The sequence below is a fragment of the Manihot esculenta genome, chromosome 2 (genome assembly GCF_001659605.2).
Source record: "Manihot esculenta cultivar AM560-2 chromosome 2, M.esculenta_v8, whole genome shotgun sequence".
Lineage (NCBI taxonomy): Eukaryota > Viridiplantae > Streptophyta > Magnoliopsida > Malpighiales > Euphorbiaceae > Manihot > Manihot esculenta.
In genome coordinates this window covers 2,256,662-2,277,444 of record NC_035162.2, presented here as the reverse complement: position 1 = coordinate 2,277,444, position 20,783 = coordinate 2,256,662, and the positions used below count along the sequence as shown (strand labels likewise).

At 34.0% G+C, this 20,783-nt stretch overlaps 2 protein-coding genes across 4 annotated transcripts; one reads left to right on the top strand and one right to left on the bottom strand.

Moving 5' to 3' along the window:
- The first annotated feature begins 4,670 nt into the window (after nt 1-4,670).
- On the top strand, nt 4,671-7,547 carry LOC110608456 (cytochrome P450 87A3). The gene is made up of 9 exons (XM_021747676.2): nt 4,671-5,159; nt 5,271-5,592; nt 5,686-5,835; nt 6,031-6,282; nt 6,365-6,454; nt 6,531-6,609; nt 6,690-6,796; nt 6,934-7,061; nt 7,145-7,547. Exons 1-9 carry the CDS (start codon nt 4,966-4,968, stop codon nt 7,251-7,253), a joined length of 1,431 nt encoding a protein of 476 aa, XP_021603368.1. The 5' UTR covers nt 4,671-4,965; the 3' UTR covers nt 7,254-7,547.
- LOC110608457 (protein HAPLESS 2) lies at nt 7,216-16,085 on the bottom strand. Of its 3 annotated transcripts, XR_006348830.1 has the most exons (19): nt 15,671-16,081; nt 15,266-15,409; nt 14,915-15,003; nt 13,718-13,757; nt 13,366-13,423; nt 13,211-13,271; nt 12,433-12,511; nt 11,799-11,933; nt 11,281-11,475; nt 11,063-11,143; nt 10,879-10,979; nt 10,361-10,478; nt 10,115-10,147; nt 9,857-9,950; nt 9,673-9,761; nt 9,197-9,312; nt 8,245-8,345; nt 7,699-8,161; nt 7,216-7,354 (listed from the first exon to the last, which is right to left on the bottom strand). XR_006348830.1 is itself a non-coding variant. In XM_043951492.1 (18 exons), exons 1-18 carry the CDS (start codon nt 15,851-15,853, stop codon nt 7,791-7,793), a joined length of 2,088 nt encoding a protein of 695 aa, XP_043807427.1. In that variant the 5' UTR covers nt 15,854-16,081; the 3' UTR covers nt 7,600-7,790. The 3 variants fall into 3 exon arrangements, 2 of the variants coding, with proteins under 2 accessions (XP_043807427.1, XP_043807428.1); XM_043951492.1 differs by lacking the exon at nt 7,216-7,354 and having other exon boundaries at nt 7,600-8,161; XM_043951493.1 differs by lacking the exons at nt 7,216-7,354; nt 7,699-8,161; nt 8,245-8,345 and adding an exon at nt 8,352-8,716 and having other exon boundaries at nt 15,671-16,085.
- Between the last annotated feature and the right edge of the window lie 4,698 nt (nt 16,086-20,783).

The following is a 20,783-nucleotide window of genomic DNA, read 5'->3' as shown; positions in this document are numbered from 1 at the left end:
AGTAGGAGCCTGAGGGAGCCGACTTGCAGAAGGAAGGATGATCATGTGGCCTTCAAGTACAATTTAAACAAGAATAATATACATGCATGAATTAGAATGTGAGTAATTGGGTAGCAAGCAAGCAAGGTTTTGTAATTACCAAGATCTTGTTTTCTAGATCACCATTTATAATAATATAGCCATAAAGCCCTACCTCATGGATGACCACATATATATCTTGCTTAATGCTAAGGTCAATGGGCTTTTAGTGTTTTATTGATCTAGCAAGTGTATTTTTTTTTAAATAAATAAAAATAGCAGCAGTAAATTGAAAATTTCTAAAATACTACTAATTAAGCACCAAAAATTGAAAGAAATATTGAATGTTTTTGTTATTTCCAATGTTGGTGTCTCCATGTCAGCAGACCATTTTAGGCTGTATTGTTGATACACATGTAGTTCGTAATTACTCACTCATGTCCAAAAAAAAAAAAAAATACAATTATACTTATTTATATATAACATAGAGTGAGTAATAGTATATTGGGGGGTCCATTTACAAATGATTTTTATATAAAAAAATTGTTTACAACTCAAGAGAGGGGGAGAGATAAGTTTGTTTAGAATTTAATTTTAATTATTTAAGAAAAAGGGAAATAAAAAACTTAAAGCTAAAGGTCAACTCATATAAGTTTAGAGAAAAGAACAAAATGTTGGTGCATTATTGAATAAGAAACGTTAATCAGGCCTTCTTCGACTAATTGTCCAAAGACTTAACAACCATGCTTAGAATCAAACATCACAATTACCAAGTATTAATATGGTCTTCTCAGTACTTTTTGAACAATTAATTAATTAATTATTATATTCCTTTGACATGAGATGTAATTCACTAATTCTTAATCACTTGTCCTTTTTCATTTTAAACATATTTTGTTTATTTACTTACTTTTATTAAATTAGATATCATTAATCTATGTAATGATAATTATTGAACATGTTTAGATGAAATTGTGGTGTTTGTAATCTCCTCATAATTCTTGTTTAATCTTTTCATTTGTGATGTCGGCAAATTCTATCTCCAATTGGAATTTCTTATGTTCATCCTATGACATTGACAGGAATAGCGACCCAATTCTCTCACTCGCTACTACTTTTTGCAGCGTATTTCCGATTGTCGGTGATACCCTTATTGCTAATGTTTTATACCCAATTTTATCCCATATTTTTTATTATAAATAATTTTTTATTGAATATATACTTATACCTTTATATTAATTAGAATTAATCCACCAAATACCTGAATTTATAAAAATTATATATAATTTAATCATATTATGGATAATTTATTAAAAAAATTAAAAATAGAATCCTACTCTAAATTTGGTTAAGTTTGCACTGAAATTTTATAATTAATAAAGTTAGATTTTATTATTTCATGAAAAATTTAATATTTAACTAGTAAAATTTCGAATATATTTAATAAGTAGAATTATTTTTTACCTTTTTATAAATTATCATTATAGGATTAATTTATATTTAATTTTTTACAATTTTATAAATTAAAAATTTCAATTATAATTTTAGTTAAAATTTTAACCTATTCAATATCTAAATTTATAAAAATCATAATAATTATACACAATTTATTAATAATTTATTGAAAAAAATAAAAAATTGATCCTACATATTGACCTTACTCTAAATTTAGCTAAGTTTGCTTTGAAATTTTATAATTATCAAAATTAAATAAATATAATTTTATTATTTTATGAAAATTTAATATTTAATTAATAAAATTGAGTAGAATTATTATTTTTTTTTTATAAATTATTGAAACATGACGGAGCAGAAGTACATATTTGGCTTTTTTTTTTTTAAAGTAAAACTAGTAAATGTTATATATTAGAAGTATATAAAAAATGAATGAAGCAGTATGGACACACTGTCTTAGACTTAGCAAAAGATAAAATTACAAAATTTAAAGTAGTTTAAGAACTTCAATCTATACTCAATTTCAGCCTAAAAATCAAGAAATTAAAAAATTTAAAATAAAAATTGAGTTTCTTGATTTTAAAGATAAATAAAAAAAAGTAAGAAATTTAGTATGATTTTTAGTGAAATTGCTCTTAAATTAAAACATTTAGATTAATTCAAATAAAAATTAGAAACAGCTTCATTAAACATCCTAATAGTAAAATTGAATATTTAGCCAAAACAAAACAGCAAAACGGAATTAAAAAAATAAATAAATAAAAAGCTGCCAAGTACTTCCAAATAGTTAAATAACAACACGACAAATTTTAATTCTATGATATTAGGTCAATAATATTGGGATTGCTATGGAATATTTAATCGACCTAAAATTATTATTATTATTTTTTTTAAAAAAAAAAGGGGATTTTGTGAATAGACTCTTACAACTGTTGAATTTAAGTGGGTTCCAAATCGTAGCTATAAAAGTTGTCCGAGTTCTCTTTCTGACTTGGACTGTAATTTAATAAACCATTCTCAATGCGCACGTCACAGACAGGAAGAACAACTTTCTCCTTAATCCTCTCTTCCTCGTGTAACTCAACCACCTCCACACTTTCCTCCTCTCCTATTATTATCTCTCTACATGTAATTTACCATTGCTTTAAGCAATACATTTTGGTTATTTTCTTTTCTATTAAAGAAAAATTAAACGACCTTCAACTCAGTGATTCTCAAGTCATCTCTGAGAATTTGAGTAAAGGGTATATAGATAGATGCACATTTTTCTCAAAACACATAGTTTAGTCCATGCCGGCAGGCGATTCCCTGATGAGCTAGATCAGCAGTAAGCAGCACTCAGCACAGCTAGATGGTGGAGGCACCCAGCCGACCTCCAACACATTTCAAGCATACAAAAATATGCAACAACTAATCAACCAGTTAACTCCTGTTGGATGATTCCTAAAGTCAAATACGATTTTCTTGCACCCTCATCATTAGGAAAGCAAATCAAAGGGATGAACTCACCCCATCTACTGAAATATTTGTACATCTCCCATCGTCAGATCGATTAATGATCACTCTGGACAATCAAGACAGGTAGGACCCACTAGACTGTTATCTCCTCTCCCACCTGGAGAGAAATAATTAACAAATTCCCATACCAACACATACTATACACTGTATTAATATAATTGTAATAAGATAATTTAGTTTCTAATTTATTCCAAAAAACCAGAGTTTAACTGAGCTGTCAGCGTTATGCACCCCATGAAGGCGACCATGTCCAAGCTCATGCCTGGCAGTTAAACAATGTGTCATTAAACAGTGAGTCATTCGCTCTGCATGCACAGATCCTGAGCTCAAAAAAAAAAATGATCCAAAAGGGAAAAAAAAAGAAAAGAAAGTACTTAGACCTGCCAAGATAGCAAAGTGCAAGAATTTTTCATACTAATCTCAGAACGGGGTGTAACCAAAGCTGTTCAGTGTTACCATTTCAGAACCTACATGAAGGCATGAAGCTCAGAATGACATCAACTTTACAGCTCTATTACACACTGCACAATATTAAATCTGCATACAGAATGAGAAAGGAATCTTAGAAAGAGAAAAGTTGCAAGCCTTGTCTTAAATTTTTTTTATAACCTATTTACAATCTATTAAATTGAAATTAAATTATGTTCGCACTGATCGATACATTAAGGAGTAAAATACTCTCAATGAGTATGTTTTCTATTCACAAAAATCAAACGCTCGACCTCACGAAAAAGAGCATCAAAACATTCATCTCAACAGTCGTTGATCCTTGCTTAAATTTTATTCATTCTCTTAGGTCCTTGCCTTTGGATAGTTTCATTAACACTATTGTGACAGTGATAAAAGTTTAATAATCCAATTGCACATAATGGAGGCTCATAACATTTCACAGTAACCTACCTATGATGTAACAGTGGTGCATGAAATTTGAGTCCGTGGCTCAATGGTATCAGTGGGGCGGTGCTCTATGCGTCCATATTGGCTAACCTGATAATCTAGCATAGCTTACCTACTATGAGGAACTATTTGAAGAGATGAGAACAAAATCATGCACAGTGGCTGCATGCATATCTACAACTCTCCAGGGGAAATCAATAGTGATGTATGCATTAGGATCAAGAGTTGACACTAACATTAAGAATGGTATAATTTTGTGATTACAGCTAAAGAAGATCTAAGATGATATCCAATACCAACAAACAGAAGTTAGAAGAAAAAAAATTAAAAATTTAAAAAACAAGAACATGTGTGAGGCAGCATATCCAGCATAAACACAAAACATAGATATGGAGTATTTAACATAGATATTGGAAAGATTAGAACAAGTTCATGAAGATCATTAGATTTTAGTAATTAATGACGTATTGAAAGATTGGTTTCAGACAAATAGTTAGGTTGGATAGATCCTCTGAACCTCTATACTATCAAGTATGTCCTTAAAAAAGGAACCTCGTGCTTCTTCAGTTTTGTTTTACATGAACTCCTTACCCTTGATTAAACTATATTTTTATATATAACTGTAGAGTTCTAGGGAAGTGAGAAAGGAAACATCTGGTGACCTTCGCAGCAGGGTTATGAGCCTTAGCACATACAATAAAAACCGTTGACATGTAGGATCGTATATAAGTGGTCTAGAAGAATAATTTTAAGCTATTCTATTCTATATTCAACTGCTTTTTTCGAGCAACATAACAAAAAGTAGAGCAGCAATAATACTATATTCTTGGCTAGTTCTAACTTCTGACCATCCTATATAAGATCTTCTAATAATGGCTTCTGAGATACATGCCAGCATTTTCTTCTCCTTCCTGTCTATTCCTCCCACGTTTCCCACCTTAAGCTCTTCGCATTTCTGATAATCTAACCTGTCCTCATTTCTATTTTCTGCTTAAAACATATCAGCATATTCTAATTAATCCTTCCTTCAATATCCAAGTTCGATCTTCTCTGTAGTCATATTTATATTTGAGCAAGATGTGGGCTTTGTGTTTTGGAGCTTTGATTATTGTAAGTTTCACACATTGGATTTACCGCTGGAGAAATCCCAGATGCAATGGAAAACTCCCCCCTGGTTCAATGGGATTGCCACTCCTTGGCGAGACGATTCAGTTTTTTGCTCCCAATACTTCTTCTGATATTCCTCCTTTTGTCAAAGAGAGGATGAAAAGGTAAAAGTCTTACAATTTTGCCAACTTTTTCAACAACTACGGCATAATCATTAACATACTCTTCATCTCCTTATTCTTGATAATCATCTAAAGTTTCTCCTTTACTTTCAGATATGGACCAATATTCAGGACTAATTTGGTTGGAAGGCCAGTTGTAGTATCTACAGACCCAGATCTCAATTACTTCATCTTCCAACAAGAAGGACAGCTGTTTCAGAGCTGGTATCCCGAGACGTTCACAGAAATTTTTGGACGCCAAAATGTGGGTTCATTACATGGGTTCATGTACAAGTACCTCAAGAATATGGTGTTAAATCTATTTGGTCCGGAAAGCCTCAAGAAAATGATCCCTGAAGTTCAACAGGCAACAGCTAAAAGATTACAACTATGGTCTCAAGAGGACACCGTCGAATTGAAAGAAGCTACCGCTAGTGTAATCTCAGACTAGCCATTCTTCTTCATTGAAAAAAAAAAAACTATTGCAAATTTCTTATCCTTGAGTCTCATAGTAATTTGACATTTACAGATGATATTTGATTTGACTGCAAAGAAGCTAATAAGTTATGATCAAGAGAATTCCTCGGAGAACCTAAGGGCTAGTTTCGTTGCATTCATGCAAGGCTTAATCTCCTTCCCTCTGGAGGTGCCTGGGACAGCATATCACAAATGTTTACAGGTAAACCCAAGTTGGTCAATAGTAATCCTATAAAAAAACCATCTTTCTTTTTCAACCTTGTACAGTTCTTGCCCCTAGTAAATTTTAATTTTTCCCGGTTGCTCCTAATTCAATTCCGCGAATAGAAGCTACACAGCTGACAGCTCTCTAAAGAGATCGTCCAGTTTTTTACTTGACTTTTCTATTTGTTCTCAGGGTAGGAAAAGGGCAATGAGAATGTTAAAGAACCTGCTACATGAAAGAAGAGCAAATCCGAGAAAGCACCAAAATGATTTTTTTGACTTTGTACTCGAAGAACTTCAGAAAGAGGGATCGATCCTTACAGAGGCAATTGCTCTGGATTTGATGTTTGTGCTATTATTTGCTAGCTATGAAACAACTTCTTTGGCTATAACTATGGCTATCAAATTTCTCTCCGACAATCCACTGGTGCTGAAGCAGTTAACGGTCCGTAGGAACATCTAATATGATGATAAAGAAGCCAATTTTTTCCCAAACCTCACATGCTCTTTATATTTCCATTTTCCAGGAAGAGCATGAAGCAATTTTGAAAAATCGGGAAATTGCCGACTCTGGCATTACATGGAAAGAGTACAAATCAATGACATTTACCTTTCAGGTAGGTCAACTTTTTTGCAACCAGTTTAATATCATATCAGTAGCATTTTTCGATAACTAACAATATCAATTTGCAGTTCATCAATGAAACAGTTAGACTGGCAAACATTGTTCCAGTAATCTTCAGAAAAGTGCTCAGAGAAGTCCATTTTAAGGGTATAGTGGTAACAATTGAAGTAACCAGGTTCCAGAAATGTCCCAAATAATTGGAAACATAACATGAATTAGTATTGCAGGATATACCATTCCGGCTGGTTGGGCAATTATGGTCTGTCCCCCTGCAGTACACTTGAACCGCGAAAAATATGAAGACCCACTTGCTTTCAATCCATGGAGATGGGAGGTGATTATAGTTAAAATTCTTTTGTTTGACCACCTGCAAACATTTCAGTCCTGTACTGACTTTTATCTCAAATTACTGGTACGTGATTAATCTCTGTAATTGTTATCTCAATTGTTCTAAACTCTGGTGGTATACAGGGTCAGGAAATAACTGCGGCATCAAAACATTTTATGGCTTTTGGTGGCGGCATGAGATTTTGTGTTGGAACAGAATTTACCAAGGTGCAGATGGCTGTATTTCTCCATTGCTTGGTCACGAAGTACAGGTAACAGCATACTGCAAAATGGGGTGTGTGTGTGGATGTTGTAGCGGAGAGAGGGTATCCTTTTTAACAACTTGAACTTTCAGGTGGCAAACAATCAAAGGAGGAAATATCGTCCGAACACCTGGTTTACAATTTCCAGATGGTTATCACGTTAAGATCATGGAGAAAGAGACGACATTAATTTCTTCATGACCATAGCAACAAAGTGATGGAGCAATTCACGCATATAGCTCGAGGGAAAAGAACCGAGTTTCCTGCTTGGCATCTTACCACCCTTATCTGCGATCTGCAAGCTGCAAAAAGGAGTAATGGTTAATGCAACATTTGAGAAGTCATAATCGAAGATAGCATTTAAGCAGACCAAGTTACAGTTTTGATCAAAATCCCACTCCGCTACTTTGGACTTTCATTCCCAATTTTCTCATTATGTAAATTCATTATAAAAATATCATTTTTTTTAAAAAAAAGATCTGCATATCTAATATACACACCTAGCATAGTGAAAATTTACATGTCACAATTAACATAAAATGTTTCAGTTGCATCCTTTCTATTTCCATCAAGAATTGTCAAGAAGAGTCAATTCACTAGAACAGTAAACATGAACCATCTAAAACGACTGGTAATACATTAGTACCCAAAATTCCTGTTCTCTCCGGTCAGATAGCAGCTTAATCGGTTCATACTTCAGGCCATCTTTTTAATAGGTAATAGCATTTGCATCATCATTCACCATGATTGCTCATCAAAATGGTCCTTGTGTGGTCCTTTTGCTTTTACGTAGACTTGTTGCTTGATTCTTGACTTCCTACCACTCCTGTGCTTGCTATAGTTCTTATGAACATGGTGAAGGTAACGATCAGTATCTCTTCCTGAATGTTTATGCCCATGATCTTGACGAGTGCTTCTTCGCTTGTGTTGGGCATCATGCTTGTGATGCCTAGTTCTCAAATCATGATGCTTATAATGATGGTGAACATCACTATCATGCCTTGCCATAGGTCTAATTCTGCGGTTATCAGACCAAACATGATCTTCCCACCAGTCATAAAGAGGGTCGAAGAGTCCTTTCTGATGTAAAAGCCATAGTAACACAAGCACTGCACCCAAAGCGCACAGCACTTATATTTGTCATCACCAAATAATCCATTCACATTTTGAACTAAAAAGAAAAAGCTTTTACCTGTTGGGAAAATAGCCAAAAGTAGACCAAACATCACCATCCAACTCATACATATATATTGTATGTGGCAACTGAAATCAAAGAACCTAATGCATTTCCTACTGCATAAAAAAAGCCATATATATAATTATCAAGCACTTGCAATATCTAATAAACATGAAATAAACCTGATTTCATAGACATGCACTGATATAAACCATTTTTTAATTAAAGAAATGCACTTATTTTGCAGAGTATGAAAGTGCAGAAATAGACTCAGACATCCATAGCTTTATATCGATGGAAATCTGTACTAATGTATCACTGCCATATATGTTACCACATCCCTGTGTTGCTGGCAGATTTCCAAGAGCAACTTCGTGAATATGGTGCGGGAAAAACATGACAACCATCCCAGCAAGTGCTCATACTCGGTAATTCCTCAACAGGGATGTGGTTCAAGAATTTATATGTGTTAGAATGTGAATATAATCTGTACATAATTAAAGGGAGATTATATAACCATAGGTTAATCTGACACTAATTGATTGATAAATGATTCTTAGTATTGTCTTAACAAGACCTTATAATCTATATATAAACAATACACACAAAACTTTCCAATTGTTCCTTGTCTTATTATAATATGGATATGTTATGCATCTAAAATTTTATTTTTCCATTGGTCTCTTTGTCCCTCCCTGAGTCCCTCCATAAGTGTAACGTAAAGCAACATACAAGCTTCATTTACACAACAAAGGCAGGTATAAAAATTTTAAAAGACAATGGGTCAAGAGTTTAGCGTGTAAAAGAAAGGTTTTCTTTCATTCTGACATAAGTAGAAATATTGGGTCCAGACATATCCTTATGACTGCAATAACAATAATTAAGGTTCAAAAAAATTCATCATCTCTACCGGTATCAAGTACAACCATGTAAATTTATGAATATATGCCCCCACTACAAGAAGTACCTGCAAGTTTTTCCAGTGATGAAATCCACCAAACCTTCCCAAAACTTCATCCCAATACTTTCAATAGATTCTACAAAACCATCTATACCCGTCTTTGGATGCGGAAGGGGAGTAATCTGCATTACGTTTGTGTGAAGATACACTGAGAAAGGTGTGAATGAGATACTTTGGGCAAATTTAACATAGCCAGTAGGTGCACTGGTGTAGAAGGTTGAATGTACCGATAACTTGGAAAGAGGTGAACAAGGAGACAGAGAGCATTATACCTTTCTTACAATGTAGCTCTTGATAAAGTCTAATGAAGTAAAAAAAAAATCCATATAGAGAAAACTGACTAGATTAGGATTGAAGCTTAGTTGAGTTACTATGATCAGTTTCAGATCCTTTTACACCTCCAGATAAAAAATAATTAACTTACTTCCCATTCAGAAGTGGATAAGGATGCAAAAAAAAACAACTTAGCAACTACCCCAAACCTGTGATCCATTGTCAAGGACGGTAGCTGTAGTAGAAAATTGGCACTCAGCTCTATCAACTTCATTAAAATTAGAGTCTTTCAGTATAGCTGCATCAAAGCATAATGATTGAGAGCTACAGTATCTGCCACCTTAATTATCATAAAAACAACAAAATACTAAAGTCCCCCTCTGCTAACTTTACCTGAACATAAATATTTTGCAGCTTGATCAGTAGTTGGGTAGAGTTTAAATGACCGAGTTGCAAGTTCCTTTGGTTTCATAATGAAGAACTGTTCCTGCAATAATTGAAAATTCAAAGAGCATTCCTTAGAAGCACTTAATCATACCCCAGTAGAAAGAAGCACATACATAATGCAAAATAAAGACTAGCCATGTGCTCAAGCTTCATGGGTTGCGGACAGACACAATAGTAAATATATTTAGAACAAGAAAACAATACCTCCATTAGGGAAACATCTCTTGAGCAGTCAAACTGCAAGATGGGAAATTTATCCTTTACATTTCATTACAGTTGAAGGGGCAAAAAAACAACATAATCAAAAGTTGTAGAGTAATCAAGATTTTTTTCCATAAATTTAACTACAATATGCACCCAGTCTCGTAGATTAGTTATGCCTCATCATACATCATAGTTTAAGCAATTTAGCATCAGAACAGAATATAACAAGGTAAAGTTTAAGAGCACCGTTAAGCTGTATGATGCTTCTACTTTCCCAGTATTCTCTGTTGTGACTGTAGCAACTCCAAACTGAGTAAGGGCTTCAAATGTGGGGATAGTAACATTTAAGATTTTACCAGGGCTCCTGCAAAGAATGGAAACCTTCACAAGCTATTTACTATGAGGCCTAAAAAACACAGATACATACACAAGCATGAAGACACGCATGTATTGCCAATGGCAAATAAAAGTTTAAAATAGCAATAAATGCATGATGGGAGTGCCATAGTGAAGAATTTCCCTCCCCAATCTCTTTCTAGCAGCCTTGAACAAAGGTCACTTATGTGATACAGCAGTGTTTAGATACATGAAGTGCATCAGGAAAAATTAGAAACAACTGCCCATTCTTTTACAAATCAGATTGTCTAAATTTGCACAGGTGGAACCATAGTATCAATTGTTCAAAGAGCATGCCTTTGCAAAATATTATAACAAGATCAATCAATTGTAGTAGCAAGTTATGTCAATTAGAATTGAATGTTGACCTTTGGTAGACATATTCTATGTCATCAGCACTAAGTTCTATTAAAAGATTTGTATTAAGAACTTCAGTGATGCCTATGGAGAATGAATGAGTCCCTGCATTCTGCATTCAAATCAAAATATACTTAATAGAACTCAAAAATTGGGCAATTACTGAAGTCAAACATGTAATTGCTGAAACATAACTGGATGCTGGTTTATCCTTTCAAACCTTCCTTCCACACCATATAATGGTATTTGCTTCCTCTTAATACGGTTCTGATCAGCCTGCATACATAAGACACTGACTTTTCAGTTCAACTCAACCATTAAGAAAGCTGCATAAATAACAGAGACTGAGAATAGAAGAGGTTAATAGGAATAAAACAGATTACAGAGACCACCGTTCAATTTGCAATACTTACATCTCGGTAATTCCATAACTGATTATGCAAACAACTCCAAAATGGCGAGGAGCAAAGGTTTGGTTGTCCATTGAAAGCCTCATAACCAACACCAATTTTGTTGCATTCAAAGCCATCTAAGGTAAACCTGAGTCTCTCAAGCAGCATCCACATTGAAAAGTTCCTCCCAAGATCTTCTGGTTGACCAGGCTTACCCTTCAATGATATTAAGATAACTCTCAGCATCATCATATTACAGGATATGCAGTCTATATTAAGAGGCAAATGGTAAACCAGTGGCAAACTGGCAATAAGCAAGCTTTTTTTGCGATGGTGGGTATGACAGTTTTTAACCCAAGAAAAATCATTCCTTCCACATAAATAGTGTTACCATTATGCTGCAGGAACCAGGTATCAAACTATAATTTTCCAAGAGACATAATGTGAAAGGAATGAGTACACAATGAATTTGATCTGAACTTTCAGTTTCTTCCCCTCAAGGAAGAGCAAATTTTAAATCATCATTAAAGGAAGCATACCTGCCTTGGAATAACAAGGTAGAAGTCTTCAAAAGAAGGAAGACTCGAATATCCAACAAAATCTCCAATAAGATTAGCCCTTAGAAAATTATCCTTAGATGTCACTGATCTATTTTCAGGGCCCATTATCACTTCCTGCAAGCAAAAGAAAAATGTCAGGAAGATGTTTGATTAGCGAATCTATCTTCCAGTACAATGAGACAAAAGAAATTTGCTATCCAAATCAATGTCAAACTCACAATTCCATTCAAGCAGCCAAATGCAGTAACCTTGATTGCAGCAACAGAATTTATTATCAGAAAATGATGGGAGGGTTTGGGGATAGAGAGAGAAGTTGGGAAAATTAATAATAAATAAAGGACCACCACTTTTTCCATTATCAGATATCAGAGCACAGTCCAGCCCAACCAGAAGGCTTTCTTTCAATGTCAAGTTACAATCCCTTAGTCACATGTTAATCGGAACAGGAATGGGTAATGTTGTCCATGGCAAGTGAGTGGAAGCAAAATAAGCACAAATCTGATCCCATGATAAACTTTGGGGAAGGATTGAATATTTGCATGCTGCAATAAATTAAAACATAAATCCTAGGCATTCAACATATGAAGGTAAAAGATCTATGGAAGCAACATACCGAAACTGTAGATCTTGACTTCACCTCAATTCGAACACTAAATCCAATTGATCGTTGTCCAATACCAAAAACATGGAACCTAAGGGAATAATAAATGTTAGCTTTGACATAGTCCTCAACTGGCAAAAATTGAACTCAACTCAACTCAGACTTAATCGCAGACTATTTGCTGTTACTATATGGATCATTTTCCTCCTTCCCGTCCAGTCTAGGACTACATGTTCATGAAGATCAGAAGTCACAAAATCTGTTTTCACTATATTTCCCACATTACCCAAGAATCATCCCTGCTTTCTTTTTCTCTGCAACTTCAATACACCAAACCTTCTGTACCAACGCATTTGCTGGTCTGATGTCAAGTTATGTGAACTTCATTGCATCTCATCATGTGGAGGAAAAAATTTCTATGGAAGTTAAAGAAGATTAAAGCTTTTTGTTTATCCAAATTATATAGTTGTCAAAAGTCAAAATACAAGGATCAAAGGCAGAAATCAAATGCAGAAGTTAACCAGCCAGCATAAACCATAAAAATTACTTCTAACCTAAGCTAGTAATTCATGACGATGCAGGATCATCCCAAAGCTGGAAGCACATCCTGGAGCTAGATCAGTCCAAACTCGCTAGAATTCAGATAGAGGTTTCTCTCTACAAATATGTTACTTATCCACTAAATACACATGAATTATTCTTTTTTCTTTTTTTTTTTAAAAAAAGCAACTAATAAAAGCATATTATCAAAGTCATTTTAGGGATAACCAGTATACCATAAAGGCCATACCAATCACCTGGAAATCTGACACAATGCGCAGTGTTGGCCTTTCCTTTCATTAATTTGTCAACTGCGAGAAACAAAGTTAATAATCAATCAAAACAAACTGTAATCTTCAGCTCATAGTAACTTTGACAATTCTGGACACTGTTAGAATCACTTACAAAAGTTTCCACATGAAGAAGGTACTCGCCGTTGGGGCCCACAAGGACAACAGGTCGGCTAAGCAAGAAAAATGCAAGAACAAAGAAGAGATAAAATAAAAGAACTATGCACAATAGAACAAGAAGCATAATCTATCATCAGTATGGTAAATAGAGTTTAATGCAAACTCTATTTCCTAAAAAAAGGGTTCTACGGTAAATAGAATTTTATACATAGACTAAAATTTTTTATTTAAGTAAAATTATAGGTGATAGTGATGTAAACTACCATAAAAGTGGCAGGTAATAACACTACACACACATATATGGAAACAAGGACTCAAATGAAATTCAAAGAAGTCAAAAATACCACCTCAGTGTGCTCAATAATGTGACCATTCTCATCCCGCAACCTAGAGAAAGTTACAATTAGATAATTAAATTAGTTCAGATACAGAATAATAAAATCTAAACCTTTGAGCTTCTAATACTCCTTAACAAAACCTTTTGAATCAAAACATTATCTAATTAAGAAGAAAAATAAATAAAGGGTACCTGCACCTACTATTCTTATATCAAATCCCCTGACAGCCTCATTCTAAAATATAGAGCTTATTTCTTGGATAAAGGATAATCTGGGATGTTCACAGCTCAGATAAGCCTTTCCAGTAAGTTTTATTTGAAAAAATTATTATTTAGTCTCTATGATAGAAATACTCATTAATTGATCTAATTTTGAAAAATACATTAAAATGTTCTTCAAATTTAAAAAAAATATATATTAATTAGTCCATCCATTAGATTTGGTCGTTAAATTATTTACTATTTAACCCTTGTGGTGCGAGGATACTTATTAGTAACCGGTAGCTCAGTAGGTTTTCAAAAATCTACTAATCAGTCTTCCAGTCTTTTCTCCAACATTGACTAATTAGTAAATTTTTTAAAATCTTATGAATATTTATATTTTTCGAAATCAAGGGGCTAACTACTGAGGGACTAAATAGTAATTTTTTCCTAAATTTTATCCAATAATCGCATATATTTACTTACATTACATATTGGCAATACAACTTATTTAGCCAAAGCATGTTTGAGTCCAACATCCAACTCAAACCAAATGCCAATAATCTCATACTCCCTCTGTTCATTTATGTCTATCACTTTCTAGAATTTGTTTTGCACAAAATTGTATGATATTAATTAATTTTTTTTCTAATTTTACCCTTATCTTTACTAACACAATAACTATTCTACAATTTCCTAAAATCTCTATTCTACAATTTCCTAAAATCTATCTTATAATTTCTCTTTCTCTCTATCCCATTTTTCTAGCAGTAGATTAATGGAGAGAGAATTACTGAGAATAAAGTTATTTGGTAAAATAAAGAGTAATTTAGTCAAATTAAGAAGTACTTTCTTATCATTTTAGGTGATTTTAATTGCTTTCTTTTAATCACTGTAAAAATCTTAAATGACACATAAAAGTAGATAGAAGAGGTATTAAACTAGCAGCTACTTAATCACAAACAGAATGTGAAACTCTAAAACAAACGCAACAGAATGTACTTGCCTCTCGCATATCTTCACAATATCTCCACCGGCATCCGGCTCACACTTACGTGTCTTAACGTAGTACTCTTCAGGTTTATAAGCAACGTCCTGAATGTCGGTTCACAAACAATACCATAGATTAATCTAGTGTGCACTTAACAGAAACGGAAGAGATAGAGACCTCAAGCAACCAAATTGTCAAACGCAGTCAGAAATTTATGTCCAAAAATGCAAATGTTGTGTTGCTACATCAAATTATTATCCTCTCACTGCAATCTTCAAACCAGTAGAACATCACTTTCACACCTTTACTTGCTTGCGTCGAAAAGATTAAAACTCTCAATCATGACTAACCAAGATTGTGTCTTACCCGTATATATGATAGCTCATACAGCGCATATGCAGCGGATTTATTGACGGTTATCACCGGTGGTATTCGCAGCGTTCGCATGTTGCTGGTCGAATTCTCCTCCACCTCCACTATCTCCGCCACAATCGACGCCTCTCCCCCACTCTACACCGGAAGAATTCAATAAGTTTGTTTTATTAAAAAAATTTACAAAAAAAAAAAAAAAACAAGAGCGAGATGAGGAGAACAAGCAACAGAAAGAACCAACTCATCACTGGAATCTGCACATTCCAAGACTAAGCACTTTATAAAACAAGAAAAAAGATAAATTAAATTCCTTAATTTTCCTTGAGTGGCCAATTAACCATCATTAATCTCTAATCAGGCAAAAAATAGTATGGAAAATACGTAGAAGCAGAAGCTTACTGAACCACTGGGAACGGCCATGTTGAGGACGATTTTGGCAGTGCAATTGAGAGCATCGCAATCGGAGCCCTTCTCGCACTTCTCAAGTTTCGATTTCGATAGAATCTCTACACCTACAACGTCTCCTACGCATAAGTAACTCCCCAAGCAACACAAAATTAGCACTATCGTTTGCTCCTCCATTTTTGTTTTTCCAGGTGAATTCCTCTCTCTCTCTCTCTCGTTCTAGTGAAGGCCTATTTTCTTTTATGAAAAAAAAAAAGGAATGAAAGGAGCGACTTTGGCGGGTTTATTGCAGTTTTCAAACAAAAATCTTCTAGAAAAAAACCGCCATTAACGGTTACGTAGAGATCAGTGGGAAAACTCTCCGATGCCACGGAGAGAGAATTCAAATTTGACATCGAAAGAGTAACGACGACGTTTAGAGTGATTAATTGATTTATTGGCTTTTCCTTTTTTTTAGGTTTTATGGACAGCCTTAAGTTGGCCCATTTCTAGCCTGACCAAGCAAGTAAACAAGGCCCATTATTGTTCCCTTGCTGGTCAAAGCATTCAGCAAATGAAAGAGCGGCAGTGGGCGTCCCAGCGAAAACGATCGACGCCAAAGCATTCTAGCTGAAGCACATTTTCCTAGCAGGAATCCTTCTACTGAACATCTTTATGGATGGAATTGGCTGAACACCTTGTAGACGAAGAATCGACAACATTGTAGGAAGATTGAGTTTTGGGCAATCCTGGTCATGTCATTTTCATTTTAAGAAGAGATCCGGAGAAATATTTATCGCAATGATCACAACAAGCCCTCTGGTATTATCACTGTTTCAAGCGATGAAGCATTCGATGGTGCAAACGCGGAAAAGAAAATGGAAGAGAACTGTAAACCTTTTCTCCCTCTCACTTCATAAATGAGGAAATTTCTTTGGTTTGCATAATTGCTTTTTTTTTTTTTCCTGCTAATCAAGCTTTGGTATTAGGTTTTATTTTTGTGGGATCGCTCGCTATTACTAAATTTCCTTCTAATTCCTGTTTTTTCCAACTTGCAGCCTCAGTGGATGGCTCCTGAATCCTCGGAAGGAACCATCAAATGGGGAGTAATCGCAGGACACTGATACTTCATAAAATGACTTTTAAGCATTTTGTTTATTGAATTTGGTGAAGTTGAGCAAATGACTTCTTCAATCTCCATGAACCGAATGTTATAAATGACAAAAAGGCCTATTCAATCTTCTAACCTTTTTTACAAATTTCATAGTCCCTAGCTTTCCCTATAGCTCTAGAATCTATAGCCCAAAAAAGAACGACCATTGTTTCTTTTTCTTTCTTCATTACTTCTTCACCAATTTTATTTGCTTCACCGTAACATGCCTTTCACTAATTTTCCTCTTTAGTAATATCTTTTGAAGTTTCACTAAAGTGTGTATATACCGTTCAGCAGGTAGTTAAGAGTGTTAGGCTTCATGGATAGAAGAATGGGATTATCAGAAAGTACAGATCCCAAAGTAGCTTCCATCATTCTTGACTTTTGGCGAAGGTGATTCTAAATTACCCAATTATTATTTTCTTGTTAATGTTTTTGAAATAAGAAACTTATCAAATTGATGGAAACCAAATACTTTTTATGTTAACTAAACAAGCAATGATCCTGAACAGTTGGTTTTCATGTGTATATTAACTATCTAGGCATTCCATCACCAATTCACTTGAGCATCTGCAAAATTTTTTTATGAAATTCTAATAATCTATTAGAAGCAATGTAGAACCTAAGATTCTTTGTGTCCCTTTAATTCATGGCTAAATTAATCATATAAAAAGTAATTTATCCTTTATTATTCCAATAGCTTATGATTATAATGGGAAATGAACTTTAGAGTGTGCATGTGACTTTTCTATTGCATTGCCGATACAATCAATTAATAAATGTTATTTTAGGCACACTTTTGTTGGATGGAAATTCCAATATTGGCTATGACATTATCTTTTTATCTTTAAAACTTGGTTATTAAAAAATGGTTATGCTTTTTATATTTTGAAAAGCCTATATCTAGATAGCTTTGCCTTTTTTGCAAGTTGGATCATTGGCAAATTCTTAAACCCGTGAACAAGCTAGAGAAATAATTAATTCCTTGAATAAGAAAGCACAGTGTTCCTTATAACATTCCCAAAATAAATAATTTCTGACAAACAATTTTTATATTTTTTGATGTGTAAAATATTTAGAAAAATAATTAATAAAAAATTAATTTTCTATTCAAAGGATAAAATTAAACAAAAACACTACTGAATTTTCTCACAAACTTTATTAATAATTTTTAATTTTTAATGTTGCAATTAAATAATAAAAAACAAATTTATGTTTTATAAAATAATTTTATAAATAGGTTTTTTGGTGTTCTTTTTTTCTTGGCATGCGGTACTTATGGAATGGGAGATTACGTTTGGACCTGCCATGGCTGTGTTTGGTGTTTTTGCTTTTTCTATTTGAACAGATTTAGCTTCTTAGATCTAGTGTTTTCAAGAGAATCAAGGTAAGGAAAAGCGTTTTGGACTAGCCGACTCTAGGGTGATCATTCGGTTAATTCAATTTAAAATTGAACCGATTTGAATAAATTGTAAAATAAAATTTTAGTATTTATAAAAATCAAATCGAATTGATTTTGATTAGAAATCAAATCGAATTGAATCGATCTGATTCAATTTGATTCGGTTTGATTTGATCGATTTCAAATTTTAATAAATTTTTTATTTTTTATATTTTATTTTTAGTATTTTAAAATTTAATTAAAATATTTTAAGATTAATATAATCTAATTTTTCAATATTATTGAAAATAACATATTATTATTACTAATCGGTTCAGTTTGATTTTTTTAATTTTTTTTTATCAAAACCGAACCGAACCAAACTGAAATAACTGAAATTTTTAAAATTAAAAACTGAACCGAATCGAAATGAATAAAAAATCGAACTAAATTTTTAAATTAATTTGGTTGGATAGATTTTTTCAGTTTGCCGACTCAATCCATCTCTCCTCTTTCATTCACTAAGTCCACGATCCGGAAACCTTCGTCGAACGGGAGGCGATTGCTTGACAAAGTATCATCGTTTTTTGAGCGTCTCAGTTTTTCCTTTTAGGAGTTTCAGGTATCGTCTTTTTCTCCTGAATCAATGTGCATGTGCTTGACAACCTTTATCACCATTCTTCTCGACTCTAATAATTCCTTACTTATTTGTATTTAGTTTACGTTTGCTCTTTGATTTCAATTGCTTGATATAGGCTTCAGCTGTCTCTCAAAGAGTAAACTCAATTTTCTTTGTCGCTGGATATAATTAGAAGTTTAGAAAAGAAGAGCGACGGTTATTTTGGTTTCGCTGGATAAGAAAGTTGGGCAAACGGGTTGTGCTTTTAGGTTTGTTACTTATTTTTTTTAGGTTATTAGATTTTTTTATTATTTAACTCTTGAAACTCGTATATTTAGTGGACTTATCTCGTGGGTCTTAGGCCTTAAATTGTAATCTTTGAGCCTTATATGACCCTGTGTAACGAATGAATTACCTCTGACAATAAAAATATATATATATTCATAGTTTGTTGAGTTTTCTTGACCTTGCGGTCTTCTACTATTATTACTATTACCGTTTTTCATCAGCTTCCTTGGTATGATAATATAGCTGTGAGAATTATGAGTCATGTGTATCCCAAATTCCATACACAACCGACCAAACTTTGAAATTGCATTCACAAGCTGCAGATTATTTTGACCATTTCGTCAAACTTCCACACTCGTGGGTCGCGACCCAGCAAAGCACTTTTTTTTAAAAAAAAATTCTCATTTTATACATGGTTTCAGATTCAGTTGACCAGGTCCACTCCATTGACTCTCTTCAACCTCCATCTTATGCCACGTGTCTCTTTCCTAATGGACTAATGGTGATGATGTAGAAAAAAGAAGTATTGCATGTGGGCAAGTTGAGTACAGTATTCAAGTGTAGTAGACTACTAGAGATATTCATCTTAAAAATGGATTGATAACGTGCAGCCTTTCGTTCCTTGTTTCTCCCCTGTCTGATTTGTCATTTCTTCTTCTTGACCTTGTGATTGAATCCTTCCTTCCTTTCTAGTTAAAAGTTAATAATAAAAAAATAAACACTAGTATGGAATGAGTTGACACGACATGGCAGGCTATAGAATAGTAGAACTGGAAGATCCTCTGCGAGATCACTAGATGGTATAGATACGTTATCAGAAAGTGGGCTTCAGTGTTAACTGGGATGCTCTTGTTTCCAAGGGCATTCATGGCCCGTGAACCCCAAATTCAATCATTTCATATCTATTTGGTTTCAGGAATCGTAGAAAGAAACTCAAACTCAACCCGGTGGAGGCTTGGACTAAACCCTTTTGGTAGGAGGAGGCATCGTTATCAGGGAGATCTTTCTTTTTTCCCCTGATGATCTGATCAATAAATGTGGTGGCCCACTCTTTTATTAACTCATAATAGGTCCAAGGCAAAAGGGAGGAGGGCACATGTGATGGGTGATTTTGTAATAGAGAAAATAGTGAAAGGATGTTAAGAGTAATTAAAAGAAACTCTTAACATAACTCTACAGGGACCAAAATTGATAAGATTGCATGGACGAATAGTCAGCGTTGCAGGTTGTTGAAGCCAATGCTCAATCCGTGTTTTTCCATCGCGGTGGCCCAAGTAGCCGGTGCCTGTCATCCCCCTAACACAGGAATAGTATAGTATTCAACCGCAGCATCCCACATTAGAATCATCCACATAACGACGCCCTCAGCCTGAGGTTCAGCAGAACAATACAATCACCCATGCGACGTGCTTCGGTGGGAGCAGTCTCCTCAGGCACCTGGCTCAACAGTAAACATTGTCGCCATCACGAATCTCAACTTTTTCGCCCCTATATATGAACTGGTCCTTTTCCTCTACCCAATGGAGGGTCGAGAGCTTTTGGAGCATGGAAATAGACCGAGTAATATTATCAGTTACCATTCCAAGTTCTTCATTTACAATTTACAAAAAGAAAATGTAGAATTTAATTGGTGTCTTAATTTAGTAAAGTAAAATTTATTAAACATAAATTATAATCTTAGAGTATC